At 36.9% G+C, this 19,687-nt stretch overlaps 1 protein-coding gene and 1 long non-coding RNA gene across 10 annotated transcripts in view; one reads left to right on the top strand and one right to left on the bottom strand.

The window, feature by feature from the left end:
* FAM204A (family with sequence similarity 204 member A) lies at positions 553 to 18,254 on the bottom strand. 5 transcript variants are annotated; one of them, XM_021398417.1, is made up of 8 exons: positions 18,185 to 18,254; positions 17,331 to 17,655; positions 16,298 to 16,388; positions 15,755 to 15,791; positions 15,198 to 15,300; positions 13,411 to 13,500; positions 2,844 to 2,950; positions 553 to 2,484 (listed from the first exon to the last, which is right to left on the bottom strand). In XM_021398417.1, the coding sequence occupies exons 2-8, from the start codon at positions 17,586 to 17,588 to the stop codon at positions 2,433 to 2,435; spliced, it is 738 nt and encodes a 245-aa protein (XP_021254092.1). In that variant the 5' UTR covers positions 17,589 to 17,655; positions 18,185 to 18,254; the 3' UTR covers positions 553 to 2,432. The 5 variants fall into 5 exon arrangements, with proteins under 5 accessions (XP_021254092.1, XP_021254096.1, XP_021254093.1 ...); XM_021398421.1 differs by having other exon boundaries at positions 15,198 to 15,297; XM_021398418.1 differs by having other exon boundaries at positions 17,331 to 17,660; positions 18,185 to 18,240.
* LOC110399535 overlaps positions 18,402 to 19,687 on the top strand; it is a 67,604-nt gene continuing 66,318 nt past the window's right edge. For 4 of the 5 annotated variants that reach the window (XR_002439263.1, XR_002439265.1, XR_002439264.1 and 1 more), the window contains exon 1: positions 18,402 to 18,822. This is a non-coding gene — a long non-coding RNA (uncharacterized LOC110399535). The remainder of the gene's footprint in view (positions 18,823 to 19,687) is intronic. The other variant, XR_002439266.1, reaches the window with a different exon arrangement.

Genomic DNA, 19,687 nt, shown 5'->3' with positions numbered 1-19,687 from the left:
GACTGTTTTAACTGTTAGAAACAGGAAAAGTTGGGTCTCAGAGGGCAGTTTTACTTGGTCAAAATTCACAGCGCAGAGCAGGAGTACTCTATAAAAAAAAGTCGGGAATGTAAAACATCTCAGATGAGTAATTTAGAGCATTTATAAAAGGTATAATTATGCGTTCATTTATTATGCATTTAGATTATCTCTATACAGCTGCATTAGGCTTTTATGTGTTCCCCAGTAATCAGCTTTCTTTTGAACATAGTATAATTCTGGGAATTAACTAACATTCTAAGAAAGCAGTTTAGGTATACCAAAATACTTGGAATGCGATCATTCTCAATTAATCACCTAAGTAACTCAAAGCAAATGTTTTGCACACTTCCTAAATAATTACATTATTAATGACCTAACATAAAACTAATTAGTTAAGTGAAAGTGAAAAATATTACATAGGGGTTTGCAATGCTGTGACAAATATCAAGTGTCGAATTCCCAGACAATGGGAGTTTCTTGGCAATTTGGATTTCTTGAATATTTTTTCAAATCAGACAACAGTGCTGATCCTTACGATTAGATAAACATCTTTATTTGAACAATATTAAGTGCTACTATTAAAGTTGTTATTATGAGCAGACGTATAACATGCTTAATCTACACTACTTTTATGTGTATAAATAATGGATGTTCAAATTCTGATATTTTCAGTGCAGAAGTACTAGCATCATTCTGCTTTTCAGTGTATAAAAAGCAGAAAGGTCCACCGTATCTAATACTCATCTGACAGGCGCTTAAAAATAACAACAAGCTATGGAAATTTACATCCTGCAAGTTTCAGACAAGAACATTTTGCACAAAACTACATGATGACTGAAGAAATGTGGATGAACGTTCGTGGTGCCATCTAGTTCGGCTGTAACAGTAAACATGCAATCTACCTTCACAAAAGCCAAGGGATATCATTTGCTTCTATCCACGGCAGTTTCTACAGCTGATACATTTGGAAACCATAGCACGAGATTTATGATGTTATGTTGCAGAAACCTGCTTAGCCTCTGATTTACAGTCCTGGCGATTGTATGCAACTCCGTCATCATAACTAATTACAGCTAACTGCAGATTACCATACTGCAAACATCTTTGTGAAAGAAATACGATGTTCTTCTTAAAAACCCTAAAAACCCGCCATACGTCCTGAAGGCTAATGAACAAAAATGCACTATTCCATGTCAGACTGCGAATCTAAACTCTTCCAATTGGTGCCATAAAACTTCAAATTACTATTTATTGGCAAGATGTTTTTAGCCTCAAGTACTTACACAGTAAATCACCATTACGCTAATACCATACCTTCGGCCTGAAACATATTAATCTTGGTTAACAATAACTGACGTTTATTTTACCTATTCAATTCAGGCATTGTGGTGAATACACATACATGCAAAAGCTTCAGGGAGAGAACTTGCTTGTTTCAGATGGGTCCCTTTCACTGAGAACAATTTTGAGAAAACACCATCATCAATTCTTGTTATAATTCTTACAAGCATTCAAATCCTAATTTATCTGTAAAAACATTTGACTTGGAGTAAAACCCTTGCTTCTTGGGTGCAGCTAACTGTACAACATAACAGGTCCTAGTCATTTTTCAAGATAGGTATTTCTATTCTTGACCTACTCAAAGAAATCATGACTTTAAAAACTTGAGTTCTTCAGAAGGAAAGGATCAAGGGAATTTGAAGCATTCAGAAGAACATGGCACCTCAACATGATGAATAACACCAAACTCCCCAGTAGAGGGAGAATGGACTTTTGGGGCCAACTTCTCTTTCCATTTACTAAGCCCATAAACGTATAAACAACAGCTTTAAGCAAGTAGAGCATTTTTGGTTCTGTTTCCTCTTTTTCCCCCCCTCTTATTCAGCCCACACACCACGTCAAATTCTCAAGATGACATAAAAAATAAAGTATTTCATTAACCCTGTACAGGATAGTAGGAAAAAAACACAGCAAAACTTATCTCTCTCCTCGTACCCACACAATGGGCATATAACAACACAGCACAGAGAATACATCTGGAACAAGTATTTTATTCCATCTTTAGACAGCCTTCTACCAGACTCCAAATGCATTCTGCAATGTATTACCCTAATATTTACATTTTGGAGAAACATACTATCTTTAACATAGTATTGATTTTTAGTGAGCTTTTTTGCTACACTGTAAGAATGACAAACCAAGATAGTGTAATCTCACAGGATTAAGAGGAAACACAAGGGATTTGATAAGTTGCTTTTTCTGTTCTGGTTGATTTTTCCTGACGTTTGGGTTTTTTTTTTGCGTGTTTGTGTGTGTGTGTGTGTGTGTGTGTGCGCGCGCATGCGTTTAGTCGCCCACAAAAATTCTTCCTGTAAAAATGGGCACTTGACTCCTGAGGAAAACAGGATGGATTACATGTATCCCATGTTGCTTTTTGTTTCCCATCTTTTCTTAGCTTCAAACCTGAAAAAAAAGAGTACAAAACCACATGAGGACTCATGAACATACATACTTGAGGTATTTAACCCTATTACTTTTTAGCAGTAACAATGAAAATCAAGATTTATTTTTAATAACGTAAAGAAGATGAAGGCAATTTTTACTATATGACAAATACATTAATCATGGTAAAGTGTCCTTAGTCTCATACACTGCTCAGGAAAAAAAAAAAAAACAACAACAACAGAAACACAAGGTTAAACTAAACAAATAAGATCAACACAAGCCTGTTTCAGCCAAGGAAACATTTAACTGATATTGTATTGCATACACTGGGTGCCATTCAAACAACAAATGTTTAATTCCATACTCAAATGACTTACCCCCAAGCAAGCTTCTTTTTCTTTCGAGCTTCTTGGGCAGCCTCTGCTTCTTGTTTGGCTTTTACAAAGTTGCGGCAAGCAGCAGCTTTGGCAATTTTCACACCAAGCTAAGACATAAAAGGGAACAAAGGAAAACTGAATAGAAGCAAATGGCTCATGTGAAATGTAAGCCTCCCAAATTACTTGGTCTGGTATTGTTTCTCAAAAGTCAATAAATATTAAAATATCTTTCCAATATTAAGCTGATGTTATACTATAAGATTGTATGGGAAAGAATGTCTCTTGAGAAACACACAAAGTAGTGGTATCCTGTGGCAAGCAATCCTTTTCACAGAATTCCTTCATTCTGAGGGATAAAAGCGAAGGGCAATAGCTGTGCCTCTCCCACTATACCCTTTTTTTTTTTAAGTGTTTTTTTTTTTTTTTTTATAAATATAGATTGACATATACAGCCTTCCTCTCTCTTTCAATGATTACGGTCAGCCTATAACCTCAATTATACTGAAACACTGCCAGGTCCCACTGACAGGAAGAACTGCTTGTTTGGATGAACTGGTACTACAACTCATTCTCCAGCAGCACCTGCAGTCACGTTTCAGTCAGTCTGTCCAGAAAGTAAATGAAGCAATGTCCTTACAGTGCACCTGGCATTTATTCTTCACCTACCAGCCTTCAAACTTTTGGTGCAATAATATACACGCCTTTCAAATAAGGTCTTACTGGCTGTGGGTGAATAGTACTTCACTTTCACAATTCTCATTGGGTGAATAAGTTTAAGTTCACATTGGTGCATATCAATAGGGGAGAAAAAGAACAGAGAAGAGAAAAAAAGGTGAAAAGGTGGAAGAAGGTACCAAGAAATATGACCGGATTATTGTCATTAATCAGAATTCATAATCTGCTCACTGCAGATGCATTTTGTGACTGCTGTCATGTCTTGACGTTATTTGCAACTAAGTTATGAAAGAATCCGGTGTCAGAAGTTTCCACTTTTCTCCAATAAAAACAAGCAATTAATTTAGCCACTAATTAATTAACTACTACAAACCGTGATGTGGACAAATGGGCTTTTCCTCTATCCAGTCCAAAACCTACAAGTAAGATACAACATGACATTCTGAGTTTCCCCAGAAAGTCATGGGACCACTTATAAAAAAAGATGCACAGGAGACCCACGCAAAAGAATACTCCTTAACACTTTGGTCAGGGTTCCATTATGGAAGTGTATTACCATGAATAATCTGCTCCATCTGTACAGGCAATTACTTACTCTGAAAAACGCTTTATTCAAATAAGATGAGAGGCTCAACTTAAGATAGTAGATGCACTGGTTTATCTTCTACCTTTCTCCCATTTAACACCTTCCCCGAAGGTAGGCTGATACCCAGATTTGCAAGAGAAAAAGAAAAGCCATCTCACTCATCACTACAAGTTATTTACCTTAAGGTTCTTTCAGTATTCGAGAATCAAAAAAATAATCTTTCTGCAGAAGAGAATCTGCACGCCTATCAGGCACTAAACATCAGCTTGTGCACCATAATAGGCTCTAAGCACGGGCAACACAAGCTACTAATAGGCAAGCATACGATTTTCTCCCCCCCAAAAGGAACCGTGCAAAAATTACTAACACTGAACAATTTTTGAATATAGTTTTTGCATACGTTTGTTACAGGGTCATAAATACGCACCTATGAAATCGTCCTGATGCACAAGACATGACATTTCAAACTTTTCTATTAGCTACATAATGCTCATAAAAATTAACAATATTTTATATAAACCATAACACATTGCCAACGTCTGAACTTCCAAATCTCAAGTGAAAGGCTACTGAAGGATAACATTTTTATTCACATTGTCACTTAAATTATTAGGCACAGTTATTCGTATACCTGTATTATAAATACGCTTATGAAAATTCACCTAAAATACTAAAATAAAAAAAAAATACTAAGAAAGGATCAATTATTGCTGTACATTTAGAGCTAGCCTGATGCCTTACATCCATCAGAATTGTGCCTTCACTATTTCTGAGTTGCATTTTACATCCTAATATGCTTAAAAAAATCAGCTCTTAATATGTGATGAATAACGGTTTCTTCCTAAAAATACATTCCAGGAATCTACTGAACACTTACACACATGCACACATTGCAGACATACACTACCAAGGTCTACACAAGTGCTGAGGGAAAAAAAAAAAAAAAAAGGCATTGATCTGTGTTTCTTGGAAGACAGAATGAGTTCTTCCATCTTTGAAAAGTACAGGAAAATGGGATAATAAGATCCTCCGTAGCATGTGTAGAAGCAAAAGCAGAAACGTTTTGCAGTGTTAATGTTATCATTTCCAGGCTACATGGAGACAAATTTGCAAGATGTGAAAACAAATGTGTCGCATATAAATACAAAGAAACATTTCAGTCAGATTAAATGTCTTCTGCTCCTCCCCACACCCACACATGCATCTACACCACCCCTCCCAAAAGAAATCCATGAAAGCTTGGTCAATGGGTTTTACATAAAAAAAAAATTTCAGGTCATCAGATAACTCAATAAAATACATTGTTAAAAGAAGTAAGAAAGCATGAATAAAAATATATACAACGATTTCTTGTGTAGTCAAAGTATCAGCATTTTCCATATAGAACATCCAATATTTTGCTGCATTTTAATTAAGGTGTCTAAACATTATCACAAAGAACTGCAAATTGGTCAGAGCACGCAGTAAGGAAAATTAAGCTCTAAAGGCTTTTTATCACCATATTTCAGGAACCAAGGGTGTAAAATGTTCTAATTTGGGATATATTAAAAGCCATAAAAGGTCTTTCAAAAAGATTAATGGTACTTTGCTTGGATTTAAGATAAGGGCTTTAGCTGGTTGGAAAAGCAGGGCCCTGGCTAGACCCTTGAGGCATTCATCTTTACAGCCACTTGGAAGATTTGTAAAAGCGTCTGCATAACCTCCAGCAAACGCACTGCGACATTTTATTTCTTTTTTTTTTTTCTTAAATTCCTTTCAATTTTACAGGTTTAAAGTCTGTAAGTCACATCGGATAGTAAAGCTGATACGGCGGGTCACCCCTGTAACAAAATATGTATGTATTTAAGACAAACTAAATAAAACAACTTAGCTTCTCTCAGGTCAGAGACCTTTCCGTTTGGAAGTTTACCAGTAATAGTGGCAAGTACCTTACTGTACATGCTTAATGCAGCAGTGAAAAATTCCTCATCCATTATTTCTCATGATATTTCTCCTCATCTGAAAGCGTTACCTTGGAACAAATTTCTGAAGCTTTGCTTCCTCCTAAACAAACACCTTCAAAAATAGCAATTACCAAACTTTCACTTTTTACGGAATAACAGGTCTCTATGAAAAAATATTTATGCCATTCTCTTTTGTTCTTTAATTAAATGAAAACAGATGTTTTCTGAAGTAAAGCGGAACCATTACTGGAGTACTTAAAGTGTTAAGGTCTTTAATTTTTATATCAGTTTGGTCTACAATTCCTGATTGTCTTTACTCAAGCTCAACATTAATGTCAAGCAAGTTACCTAGGAGACGAAAGAGATCAAAGAGACAAAAAACCCTCAAATGTCTGATTAATCAAGCCTGCAAACAGCTTATTTCTTTTAGCCTGCATGCAAGTATGAAAATGAGATTCTGGGAGCCGTACATTGTGCAGATTTGTTCATTCTTATCAGAACAAAGCCAGCGGCAGCTTATTTCATGGATCATTGGCACTGTCATCAGTGCTACACAGAACGGGTGACAGCTCCTCATTTTGAGGCTTGAACAAAATTAGCAAAAAGTCGGCACAAATTAGCCTCTCATCTTTTTAGTAATATGACATTATTCATTTACTTTTTATCCAATTTTTAATTTTTTCCTTGTCAGCTATCCCTTTCTAGTGTTTCTTGCACAGCATCACAAAACACTTTTAAAACAAGCAAAGAAATGGATGAAGTTGAAATAGTTCAGGCAGAAGAGTAAACACTTGTATTAAGTTGCACCAGCATCTGCTACAACTTCCAGAAAACTTCCCTGGAAAAAAAAATAAATCAGGACATTTAACACTTTTCATTAAATAATAGCGCGCGATATGAATGCTGAACGGTAGAAGCATGAGACAACAGCTTCAAGAATTGCTCCAGAAAGATTTAGGTGTAACACACAAAGCGCTAAACCTGCAGAGGCTCTAACAAAACATCTATATTCAAACAGGTCCTGAAATATCCTATGATCATAGGAGGGAAGCCAAACAGCCTTTTAATACAGTGTTACAGTTTCTCATCAAATATGAATCTAGTTATTTCAGGCTTGCCTTTAGCAATGATTTTCTCCTTTTATGTTATGGAATGTTATCCATTGCTGACGTATATAAAATATATAAAGCAAACAAGAATACTGAGTGGATTTTGCAGTGAAAATTGTCCCCTTTCAATGATGTGCTCAGCTTCTACTGTAAAATACTTTGTAATACCTTTGTTGTATTTTTATGCTGCGTATTACAACATCAAATTATATTTGGATGGCGCAGTAATGGAGCAAGGACAGAAAACTGTTGTAACATTAAGCTCTTCTCTAGATTTAAACATTTAAATGCCAGTAACTTCTTCCATTCATGAGAAAACACAGCATTAAAAAATTAACTATAAGCTGTTAGATGCTTTACACAGCCCCCTTATAAGAAAGGCAGTTTTAAAAAAAAGAACTGTAGTACTGTTTTCAGCAATTTCTTTATCTCTGTTCTTCTAAGTAAGAAAGCTTATTAACAAGCTTTGAACTTAAAATCACATTTACAATAATGTGCCATCAACAGTTTTATAAGCTAATTAGAAAAAAAGATTAATTAATGACTGGCTGCTAATAAAATGGCAATCATGAAGAAAGAAACCAAGGGTGCTAAGCTTCAACTACCACCAATTAAGAGCTAATTACAAACAAATTATATATGTGTTTTGCTGTGGGCTTTAATTTACTAAAATGGTTTTAATTAAAAGAGAAAACATGCTGATTAATTGAACTGCAGAAAAAATCTACAGTATAAACTGTGCTTTGTCTGTCTCTTTAATTAGACTTGTAACATCTGAAATCTTTTTTTAAGGTTTGTTAAGGAAAAGATATACATAATTAAGGGAGCATAAGAATGTAATTCTAGGTGATAACCCTGCCATGTTCCAAAGGTTAAAAGAAAACAACCTCAGTGAAGAGTGATATTTGGAAGCATCTCCGCTAAGTGTTAGAAAGAAAATCGTTCACAGATTAAAAAAAATAAATTCCTCCTTTCCCCACATCCCCCAAGTGCTTCAACAAGCAAGACTTCCAAGTTAATTGGTGCTTAGTTACACTCTGCATAAAATTGCATCAATCTCTTCAGGTACCTAAAAGCACTACGGCAAATTGTGAGTTTTGCACAGAATTCAGAAATGAAGCTCTATACCAGTGGAAGAGCAGTCAATTCAAGGCACTACAGCGTATCCAAAATTGGCACATATGACCTACCCAGACTCATAAGACAAAAAAACAGCTAAGAGAAGGGTTCTCATTTGTTAAAGCATACAACCTTGCTCATATCCTTCCCATTATAAATGATGTAGCTAGAAGTTACTGATTCACAACGTACACTAACTTGAACACTACAGAATGGTCAAAACTGATGCAACGCAAACTTTGATGGCAACAGCAAGACCAATAATTCTGTGAAATGAAAAGGATACCCAAGTGAGTAGGTAATTAATTTGATCGGTTACGATGTAGATCTTTCATTTAAGCTTGATTACAATACCATCATTTTCTTGTAAATTGCAGCTTTAAAACAAAAAAGAAATCTAACCAAAATGCCAGAAGCCACGAAGCTAAGCACACAGAAACAGTGCTGTCAAAAAGCCTGCACTATTCAGAGACTGACAACTATTTCAGTCATTTAGCGTAGTAAATTACAAGTAAATTAAAGTATTTCTGAACTTCCATTTTGACAGGTAAATCTAGCATAGTCAAAATTGTCTTACTGTGCTCAAGTTACAGTCCCCAGGCTAATGTGTTCTTAGACAACGTGGCACCTACTTACCAGGCAGTAGCAGGAAAACCACAAGCCAAATGCAAAGTTTGAGGTTTAGACACATTAGGTCTCAGAATATCAGAGCCATAAGAAATCTGCACTCAAAATGATTTCAGGAAAAGAAAGTACTACGAAAAATTTCTTTCTCCGGGGAAGAATAAAGAAGCCTGGAAAATATTTTCAGGTTGACAAGTTGAGGATGTAGGGGAAAATCCTTTGGAGTTATTTCATTGAACTAGGAAAAGAACTTTTAAAGCATCACTCCAAACTGAAATCTATTTGCAGTAAAATGAAGTTACCAGAGATTTCCATGTACTGTCCTTACTCAAATGGATACTCACCTCCAGCAACACACAGTCACAGTGCTCTAGCTACTCAACATTCATTCTTCAAAAAAAAAAAAAATCCAGACAGAGCTCTACAGTCAGTAAAAACAACAGCTGAAATACACTTCAAGGTGTTACACCAAAAAGGGTTTTTTAAACTGCTAGAATAGTTGACACAGTTCTAAGCATCAGTCCCCTGCTATATACAGATCCAAGTATCTCCTTCCATTCAATCTCAATCATCCTAGAATGTCCCCAAGAAAACAATCATTGTAATTCAGCTAAACATCCACAAACTTTGTTCTCACTAAAAAATTTATTCTAAAAGGTTCAGGGCTCCTACATTAATACAAGTATTTATCTTGACACCTACCAAATTAAACAATTCATAATTAAATGCTGCATTCAAACTATAGCTTTAGGTATGGCATTTCACATTCTGAATGCCGAACTTTAAAACATGAGGAGCTACCATTGCTGAAAACCCAAGATACTTACAAAATAACAAAGACAGCAAACGGATTAGAATAGTGAACCTTTTAACTGTTTACATTGTGCCACAGTACTATACTGACTTGCTAGTTATTTAATACTAATAGTAAACTGATTCAGGCTTTACAAGAACAACTTCCACTCCTGCACTATGCTGAAAATCCAGTGAATTATGACTAAGCAGTAAGATGCATCTGCACCATGTAAATGTTCGACAAAAATTCTAACAAAACGAGAGCTGATCATAGAATGATAGAATCATAGAATTAGCTAGGTTGGAAAAGACCTACAAGATCATCCAATCCAACCATATCTTCTATGCTATGACTGCACTGCAACGGAGATGCTCAAGCTAGACTGGGTTCTAGAAGCAGTCAAGCTGAAGTAGCAGACAGTTACTGATGGACCACGTTATTCCACACAGCAGAATCCGACACGCACATACTGTTTCAGGAAGAATTTTATATAAATTATGCAGTCAAGAATTTTGGGATAACAGTGACACTCTGGTGAAGCACAACCCCCCATAAGACGTGCCATGGGGAGATGACGGGTAACATTTCATAGTGAGGGTAGTCAAGAGATTAGGTTATCATCATCATAGGTGAACAATTCATTTTTAATTGAAATATAATTGCCAGAACGGGGGTAACACATTTTTAGCCACAGTCTCAAAAGCTATGTGCAAATCCACACGTGCAGTCACCAGCAATTGCAGAGCCTCATGCACAAGGTATCCAAGTTGTAACCACCACAGTCAAAACCCTTGAGCTCTACTAGATTATCTCATTTTGTTTCAACATCTCCATGTGTGTATTTGCCAAGCAAAGGAAAGCAACAACTAACATGCAGCCCAAAGCCTCATTTATAGCAGTACAGCTACATCTTCCTTAAAGAGCCTGCAACAAGTACCACATAGAAGCCAAAACATCCAAAACCTTGAAGCAGTGTCATTTAGGTGCTAAGGATATGCATTTCAGTGATTCACTCACAGCTGCTAGATTATGCATATTGGCCAAATCATCACTGATTTTAAGGAAATCTGATTTTAAAAAACCGCACCGTGTCAGAACGATAGCATATTGACAGCATCACTTTAGCATTCCTTTGCTTTTTAGGACATATTTCTACTGCCCGTACTCAGTCATCTGTTTATTTTTGGCTTCGTTTTTCTAAATACTGAAGCTGCCCTATCAGTTTCACAGGCTTATAAATGTTATACATCAAAAATTAGTTTCACTTATTAAGGCAGAAAACGGCTTTAAGAACTCTGGGATCTGTGCCTCAAAGCAAAAGCTTTATCAGCAGGTTCCAGTCACTGCTTCTTGCAAAAGAAAATGGTGCCGATTAAAAACCCATACACCTGATTTCAAAAAGAACACCTACCCATTGAACATTTTTCACATGGCTACAAGGGGGGCTGTACCCCCTGCACCCCCAACAGAAGGCAGCTATTTCTCACACTCACAGCCCTGCAACATTGCTCAAGAAAAAAAAAAGCTATACATAAAAAGATGAGGTTGAGATAACAGAACAATAATTCATCCACTTATTTCTCCAGACTTCAGAAGTGTTGCACTTCAGTACATGCCCGAGTTGCTCACAATGTTGTGCTGGATTTGGAAGTTAAGACACAAATAACCCCATACTCTAAAAATTAACTCAGCTCTTACAAGTATTATGTAAAATGAGTTTTAAAAATGAGCTTCAAATTGCAAGGACAGGAGGAAAGTTGTGATTGAATCACTACTACACAACATGAAAGCAGTATTTTATTTATTGTACTTTTGCACAAAGCAACGTTGTTTTCAATCAGCCTCTCCCATAACTAAATCCTGTGCTATAGCTCTTCACTGAATCAGAATTAGTCACTGCTAGAAGGACATCCTTGGAATAAGAAGTACTTTAAATGATCGAAAGAAAAATAAATAAACTCAGGCTGTTAAGATTACAAAGAAAAATAAAATTTTGCAGCAGGTTACATAGCAAATCCTAGAAATACTAGAGAACCCTAGTGAATTCACTGCATTTCTGCCTTCACATAACTCCTCATGAGATCAAGTCAGACTCACTTGAGTTTTCCTTCTTTCAGCGTGCTATTTATTCAGATAAACTCACTAAACCAAAACCAAATCAAGGCTGTGAATACTAATAATACTTCAAGCATTTTGTTTTCAGAATTACAACATGCTAATATTTGAAAGTCAACAATTTGGAGCTAATGTTCCACAAATATCATATTGCTGTTACACCTGCGATATGCTAGATGTTGCACAATCCCATGGTTACCAAAATCAGATAACAGTTTATCATAAATATTACAAAACCTTAAAACTTCTTACACTAATTTGTTTTTATAGTCAAACAACTTGCAGCAGAACCTTAGTATGTTTTATTGATTACGATACTCTAACCACTTTAGAGTAGATGGAATGACATTTGTGAAGGAGAAACTTTAGAGCGTTTTTAATTCCAAACACAAAAGGTAATACAACAGTATCACAGTGAGAAGTTGGCTGGACTTAAATGGAACATTCGGCTACATTTCTGTCACTGTCAGAAGCTGTTATCCTTGTGGAGTGAGGTTCTGTGATCACAAGTGGGAAAAGGCTGTCTAGTAACTAGAAACTGCCCCCAGTGACTACTGGGGTGTAGGAGTTTCTAATGAACGCGTAAGAATACTCACTGAGGAAGTTAGTTTTACCTAACCATATTTATGGAACACAAAGAACTGTATTTCCTGTTCCAAAAATCATCTGGATTTTTTAAGTCTTTGCAATATCACATTATATGCCATTAAAGTCAAACCTGTGATTTGACAGTAAAGCTTAGCTTAAAATGCTACACTTATGAAAAACTAAGTATTTGTACAACAATGAGAAGCATTCAGAATGTTCTGGATTCTTTTTTCTTTAAATGCCCTCTGTATCTTTGAATACCTTTGAGTTTTACTGGTACATGCAGTGAATAGAAAATTCCCATTATGTCTGAAGATAGATGAGCACACAAGACCGATGAAAGAAAGCAAAGCCCTTGTTGAAATTATATCCATCAGATGAGTTTTTGAAAGGCTAGCTCCTACACTCACCTAAAATAGAAGAAAAACCTATATAGAATGCTTAGTTTCAAAATTTTTCTATTTTCACCTTAATTTTTCCTCTTTTGCACTTTCTCCCCATGCCCACATTCCAATAGGCACAACAGACTACATGGATTTCAGTGAAGTACTGATGTTGCTACCACCCACCACACATGCACCATCTGAATCACTTCTCATAATGACTTGCAGTTCCATACGTGATAGAGGTATGTGATACATTCCCTAGCAGTTCCTCAGCACTACATGTAAGTTTGAAAGACCAGACTGTAACAAACAGCCACAAAACCATCCTAAAAACAGGCAAAAATATAAGAAAAATCTCAGTTACTAATGACTGACTTGTGGAGCCAGTATCAAGGTTTTGAGGCAAAGTTACTTGGGAACATTCGTGGCTGTATTTTCAATTCTTACACATGGCTACACTTGTCCAAACATTACTGGATGAGCAGTTAAGTCCTTCAATCATGGACAGAAATCTAATTAGGAAACAGAAAGGATGTCCCAAACAATCTTCAATGCTATTTTTTTTTTAAACCACAGATGTCCAAAACTTTTTTTTTCCTAAAAGCTTTTGTTAGTAGACCACTTACCTCACGAATTGCTAATCTATCACTCAGCTCCTCAGCTTTATCAATGTCACCTTCAGCCACGGACTTCTCTATGCTAAGTTCAAGGCCAGACTAGAAAGAGAAAAGCAAATATCTTTAGGAGAAATAAATAGAGCATTAATACATCTAAAGAAAGCATCTCCTCTTAAAAAATAATTTTAACTGAAGTCTTCATTTTAAGACACTGCACAAACCTGTAATTTCTATGTTACACAAATCACTTTGTCTATGTATTGTAATGGACAGTATAATTAAGAATTCACTGAAAGACTGCCTGAGCACAAATCATTGCATTAGTTCCACCTTATGTGCAGGATAATACTGTAGGTTAAAAAAATTACACGGACTAGTTTATGCCTGTCACAATAAAATTCATCTGAAGATCTGGCTTATCTCTTCCATCCCTGGAGCTTTCTAAACAAAATGTGAAGTATATGTGTCAGGTAACACGAAGAATGGCAATTACCACTGTATCGTTACAGTTCTAAGATCTTATCTTTATCCAAAAAGAGAGTTCTGGCACGGTGCCACTCCACTATACTAATAAATTCAGGATTCTAGTTATCCTGTGGAAAACAATGAAAACACTTCAAAATTCAACCTTTATGATCATCATAACTCACTTAATGACATTTACAAATAACAGAACAATGAAACACTTTATAGAAATCATAGTTGGAATTTTAGTTGGAAGTTTCTGAAAGGATCCAGAAGGATAGCAGAGCAGTCGGTTGGCACTGACTTCAGAATTTCACAAAAAACTCATTCATTAATCACAAGAGACATTTTACAGACTCACTGGATTTAAGTATTAGCAACGCTAAAGAAAACAATTCTGCTGGCTTCACAATAAATACTTTTTTAAAAATAGAAAAGCAAACAATTATTGAGAAACGGAACACTTAATTATTCAGATGAAAGTTAATAGAGTGCACAACCGAAAAGCCAACTATTAGGTGCCTTCTCTGAAATTAATGAGACATGTTCCACTAGCCATTAAATCACAACTTAAATAGAGAACAGCTGCATGTTAACACTTTGGGCCTCATTCCAGATCTACACTGAGCAGTTTAATGACAAGTAAATGCCCACCAAAAGTCAAAACTCAGACAGAAGTGAGCAATATCAATGTCAATGCAGAAGTTTACTTTAAGCAAATGAAAAACAATGTTTGTGATAAAGGATGCCAACTGAATATTTGATGTCTTAAAAGTAGCAGGGGTCTACTACAGAAAAACCAGAAGTTCATCATATTTTGAGTTCCTAACTCATCTATCATGTTCTTTTTATCAGTTACTTCAAATATGGCTAGTTATACAGCAACAGTTATGAACTAAATGTGTTGTAAACTCAGTAAAACTTTACGCTAGATTCAACCCTCAAATTCAAAGAGCTACTGGTTTCAACTAATGGACTGACTCACCACACTTTCAAGTCAAAACACAATAAAAAGTCACTGTAAACAAACAACGCATATCAAATCTTTTGTCTCTCATCACAATAGAATACAAAACCTGTCAGGAATAGGCATGAACATTATCTAGAAAGAAAGCACAGAAATCTTTCAATCCAAGTACAACTTACATGGTATCTAGAAGGAAAATCATTTAAAAATAGGCACAAAATTATTCTTCCTCAAAGTGACTTGATCATATGCTTACTTCTGAACAGACTTAGTTTTACTCTTATCCCAGTTAACACTGCTTTCTTTTACTAAAAAAAAAAAAAAAAAAAAAAAATGATGACATTGCTTTTGTAACAACAATCACCTTTTGTGGAGCTCTGCTATCCACAGGTGATTCAAATCTATCATTGATTCCAAAGTATTGTGTAAGTTCTTTCCAGTGGTCTTCATTGGCCAACTGCTGACTACTAAAAACCAAAAAATAAAACTCATTAATATAACCAATTTGTTTCCCACAACTTGTAATGTTCTTTTCGAAACTAAAATAAATTCTTCTACGTGGCAGACATGTTCTTTTCAACTGACATTTTCTAATGCAAGTGAAATTATTTCTTTTCCTCTGTAACCACAATGCCACAATCTTGAAAGCAAGCTTGCAAGCAATTATATGCCAAACACCATTAAGAATAACAATAAGTTAATTTTAAGTTGCATTAAATAATACAATTGTGTTGTTTTTAAATCAAGCAATAAGCTACCAAGAAATCACTGGAATTGATTTCAGTCTGTGTGACAGACACCAAACAACTTCAGTATGTATTTAACATGACAATGTTCAAAGCCAATGTTTGGCTGCACTTTTTGCAAGTTTTGCTTGATATTAAAAACAGAGCTCAGATAATCACATTGACCTGGTTATACCTCTTAGTCACTTCGTTTTTGTTCTGCTCCAGTTTTTCTAGAAAAGAAAAAAAATCCAGCATTACACAGTGGTACCCTATCCCATCCAATAAAGTTAACAGATCACTAATAGAGCACATCCCCACTGAAAGACTGTCACGCGAGGATCTATATTGAATGATCATGTGGATTTAAAATACTCCTCTGTGAGGCTTTTCATAAGAAGAACCTCCTACAACATCTGTCAAGAAGCTCTAATCAGAACAGATAAAATAAAGTATGAAATAACGTACTGAAAATATGCCCAGCCATTCTGAAGTCAGTATTAACCGAATAAATTCTGCCTCCTTTTTAAAAAGAAGAGCAATGTGTTACTTGAACTTTAAGTAGCAATTTACAGTCTAGTCCTAGAAGGGACAAGTAACAACTAGAAAAAGAAAATCCTAGATAACAGAAGACACCTATTCAGGCATTCAATTACCGGTAAAAGCTAAAAATGCACTTCCAGTGTACTTGATATTAATTTCATTTCGAGAAAATAAGCTCTGGAATTATGGAAAACACCTTTTCTGCGTCGCTTTCTTTTTCGGCCTTTGCTTCCCTGATTTGCTTGCATTTTCATTTCACGGTTTTTCTTCTGAAGCTCCACAAACTTCTACAAGATTAAGAAAAAGCAAGACTCAGTATTTTTTAATTTTCTTTTCCTATTTTTTAAAAAGCTACATAGAATGCTGAGAAATGTTGTCCCAATAACTCATTGATCCATAGTAGCTTCCTTTATCTATTACATTAAAACTTATGCACTGAGAGCATCCAACCCCAATGGTTGGAAACTGGCATCAGCTGTAACATTTTATCACCTACATCACTGACTTTCTGCCCTCCTTAAGTCCAAGGACTACGCAAAACAGTTTTCTCATGGAGCAGGATGCTGAATATATTTATGTTGGTTGTGCACTCCTGAGCTATATACAGACAGTAGTTTACAATCCAAGACTACTGACAGTATATTCCTTACACATGGCTGGATGGAGGAGAGCAACTAATTTCTGCCAATTCTCATTTTGCTTCAAAAACCTGGAACACAGACTGCTCTGATTGTATTTCATCTTTCCAGTTTTTACATGCAACAAGAAACATAAAGAGAGGTTACAAGCAATGATGAGTTTGAATACCTGCACCTAACCCCTACACAAAGCAGAAAGGTACAGCTCTACTTCACAGGTACGAATCACCAGTACAGGGGCTAACATGCTTACCTATAAACTCTTACTCACACAAAAAGCAGTTATGAGGAAGCTCAGAGCCCATACACTACCACAAACAAAAGCATCTGTGCAATTGAATAGTTACCCAAACATTTCCCTGCTGTGCTTTTAATTACTGTTGCACAAAAAATGTAATGCAAGTTCTTCCTCCCACTTAAATTCATGTTCACGCTACTTGAAGTAATCTAAGGTATATTACGATGACAGCACTCTGATCGCATTTAATTTTCCATTGGTATACCTAAAATATCCAAATTTCAGTTGTTTTTATTTAAAAAATAGCTGTTCAAGTATGCTCTGGATATTTGAAGCCACGCTACGATACCCACATTCCACATATTTAAAGGAATTCCAGCAGGACATGTTTCAGATGCATTTTCTCCATCTGCCATGGGTACTGAAACTGATTTAGTGATGGCATTACTTTCAGGTTCATTCTCCTGCAATTCAGGAAGCCGAACTCCTTCTGTGTCTTCCTTCGTATCTTCCTCCTTCAAACGGGAAATACATGACTCCTCCTCTCCATCCTCAGAACTCAAGTCAACATCGCTTTCATTCAGACCTGGAGGTAACAGACCGCTCCACATCTTCCTCTTCACGCAAGGACAAGGCACTGGGAGTCATTGCACAGACACGTGAGTCGCGTGAGTACACCTGTTCTGAGACAAAACCACAGTCAGCCAACAAAGAGTCAGAAATACCAGAACATAATATCAGAAATATTTCTCTTGAGGTGCTTTACACAAGCTCTTTATAAAGCTGCTAATACTTACAGCTTCAGAGGGAAGCTTAGAAAAGCACTTAAGAACACAGATTAAAGATAGTACGTCTTTTTTTTTTTTCTTTTTTTTTTTTTCCCCTTATTCCTCAAAGCTTTCTCACTTCCGGTTTGTTTACGGCTGCTTCCCAGCTTTAAGCACGACACAACAGCAACGCCTCTCCGGGGCAGCGGAGGAGCACCCGCAGCCCTCCCATGGCACCGCCGAGCGGGCAGGGCCGAGTCTCGAAAGCGGGACGACAGGGAGAAGAGCCCACTCCGGAAAGGAGCCGGGAGGGACGCAGCGCTGCTCCAGGGCAGAGGGACAGAAGAACTCGAGGAAAAACGGACATCCCGCAGCACAACCAAAACCCGAACAACCTCACCACCACCCCCACACCAGCTGCGGCACCAGTCCGTGTTTACCTGGCCGCCATCTTGGCCCACCTGGAACACCCCGCACGCTGATTGGACGCTGCCCCACAGCCAATCAGCGGGCGCTTTGCTGCCCTGTGCCCGGCCTCCATGAGCTCCATGACAACAGGGCTGGGTGTGCAGCAGCGTGGTGCCATGTAACGCAACGCAATGCAATGCTGCGCTGAGGTGATGGGGCATCCTCACTGCAGCCGGGACAGCTCCAGATTGGTCTCGTGTCCACAAACATGCAATTTAGGCGTACTTCTCAGAATAACAGCAGTGCTCTCAAGGGAAAGTTGTTTTCCAGTGTTCCTAGCTGTGTTAGAGGAGTATGGAAGGTACTCAAAGCTAAACTTTGTAATCTGTACAATTCCCAAATGTTTGGCATGGGACGGTGACTAGGGTCTGCAACCCTACTCTTCATGGATGAAAAAATCTTTTTAAAATTCCCCCAAATGTCTCATACTAATGTGGTAAATGGAAAACCTCAAACGACCTTGTTCCAGCAAAGCTCGAGTTTCCCTTAAACCACACCAAGAATGTGGAAAAGTTGCCTCTCTGCCTGGAAACCAGTCACTGTGAACTGATTGACACCACGTGAAGTGTCTCAAAGGCAAACACTAACTCTCTGGAGAGCATTCAGTAAAGTAGGTACTCATTTGGAAGTTTCTCTTCTTTGCCCTTTGAAAATACATTGGTGAGACATGAAACAAATGCTTAGCAGTGGCCTGAATGTGAGTCAGCATGAAACGTCATGTACAGGGGGTGTGAGGAAAGGTGGTACAGAGTAATGGCAAGAAAAATGAAATAATAATAATAAGAAGAGATCACTGGCACTGATATGTGTCTGAAAGAGGGGAGGGCTTGCAGCTGACAGGTTGAAAACTAGATCTCAGCCTTGTGCCCTCTGAGAAAGGAATTGCTGGCACCAAGACGCAGCCTTCTTGTGGACAAACATTCAGATGTGAGGGGAATGAGAAAGTGGCATGAGTTCCTGTGTAATGAGAGATAAAGGTGGACAGTAGGAACTATGTCTTTGAGTAGGACCGCCTTGGATCACCAAGGTGAGTAGGGTCCTGTGTGGTCACCTGGGACTGGCTGTGCATGAAAGGAAAGACAAACACCTTTCTCATAGATGAACACTTCTGATTCATTTCCTTTCTATGCTATGACATTACATCTTCAGTTTCATTTCTGAAATCAATTAATTCCGTAAGTAATCACTTTTTCATGAACTACATGTAAATTTCACACTCAGCTTGCTAACTAGTTTTTCCTCTCATCTGGGAAATCAATTTTTAAGAGATTTATTTTATTTACATTTAATACTTGATTGTATTTGGTACACAGATAAGTGGTAACAGATAAAAATATTGCTGCTGATATATTGATTTTAAGGGATACATTTTCAAAGAGCAAGTTTCATCTCATGTCACAATTTGTATCCAAAGGCTGTGATCCTGATTTAGTGTCCACAGTCCATTTCTGGCACACATTGGCACAGGTAGTTCA

Source organism: Numida meleagris, chromosome 5, assembly GCF_002078875.1.
Source record: "Numida meleagris isolate 19003 breed g44 Domestic line chromosome 5, NumMel1.0, whole genome shotgun sequence".
Taxonomy (NCBI): Eukaryota; Metazoa; Chordata; class Aves; order Galliformes; family Numididae; genus Numida; species Numida meleagris.
Note: the sequence above shows the minus strand (reverse complement) of the source record. Positions and strands in the feature narration are given on the sequence as shown.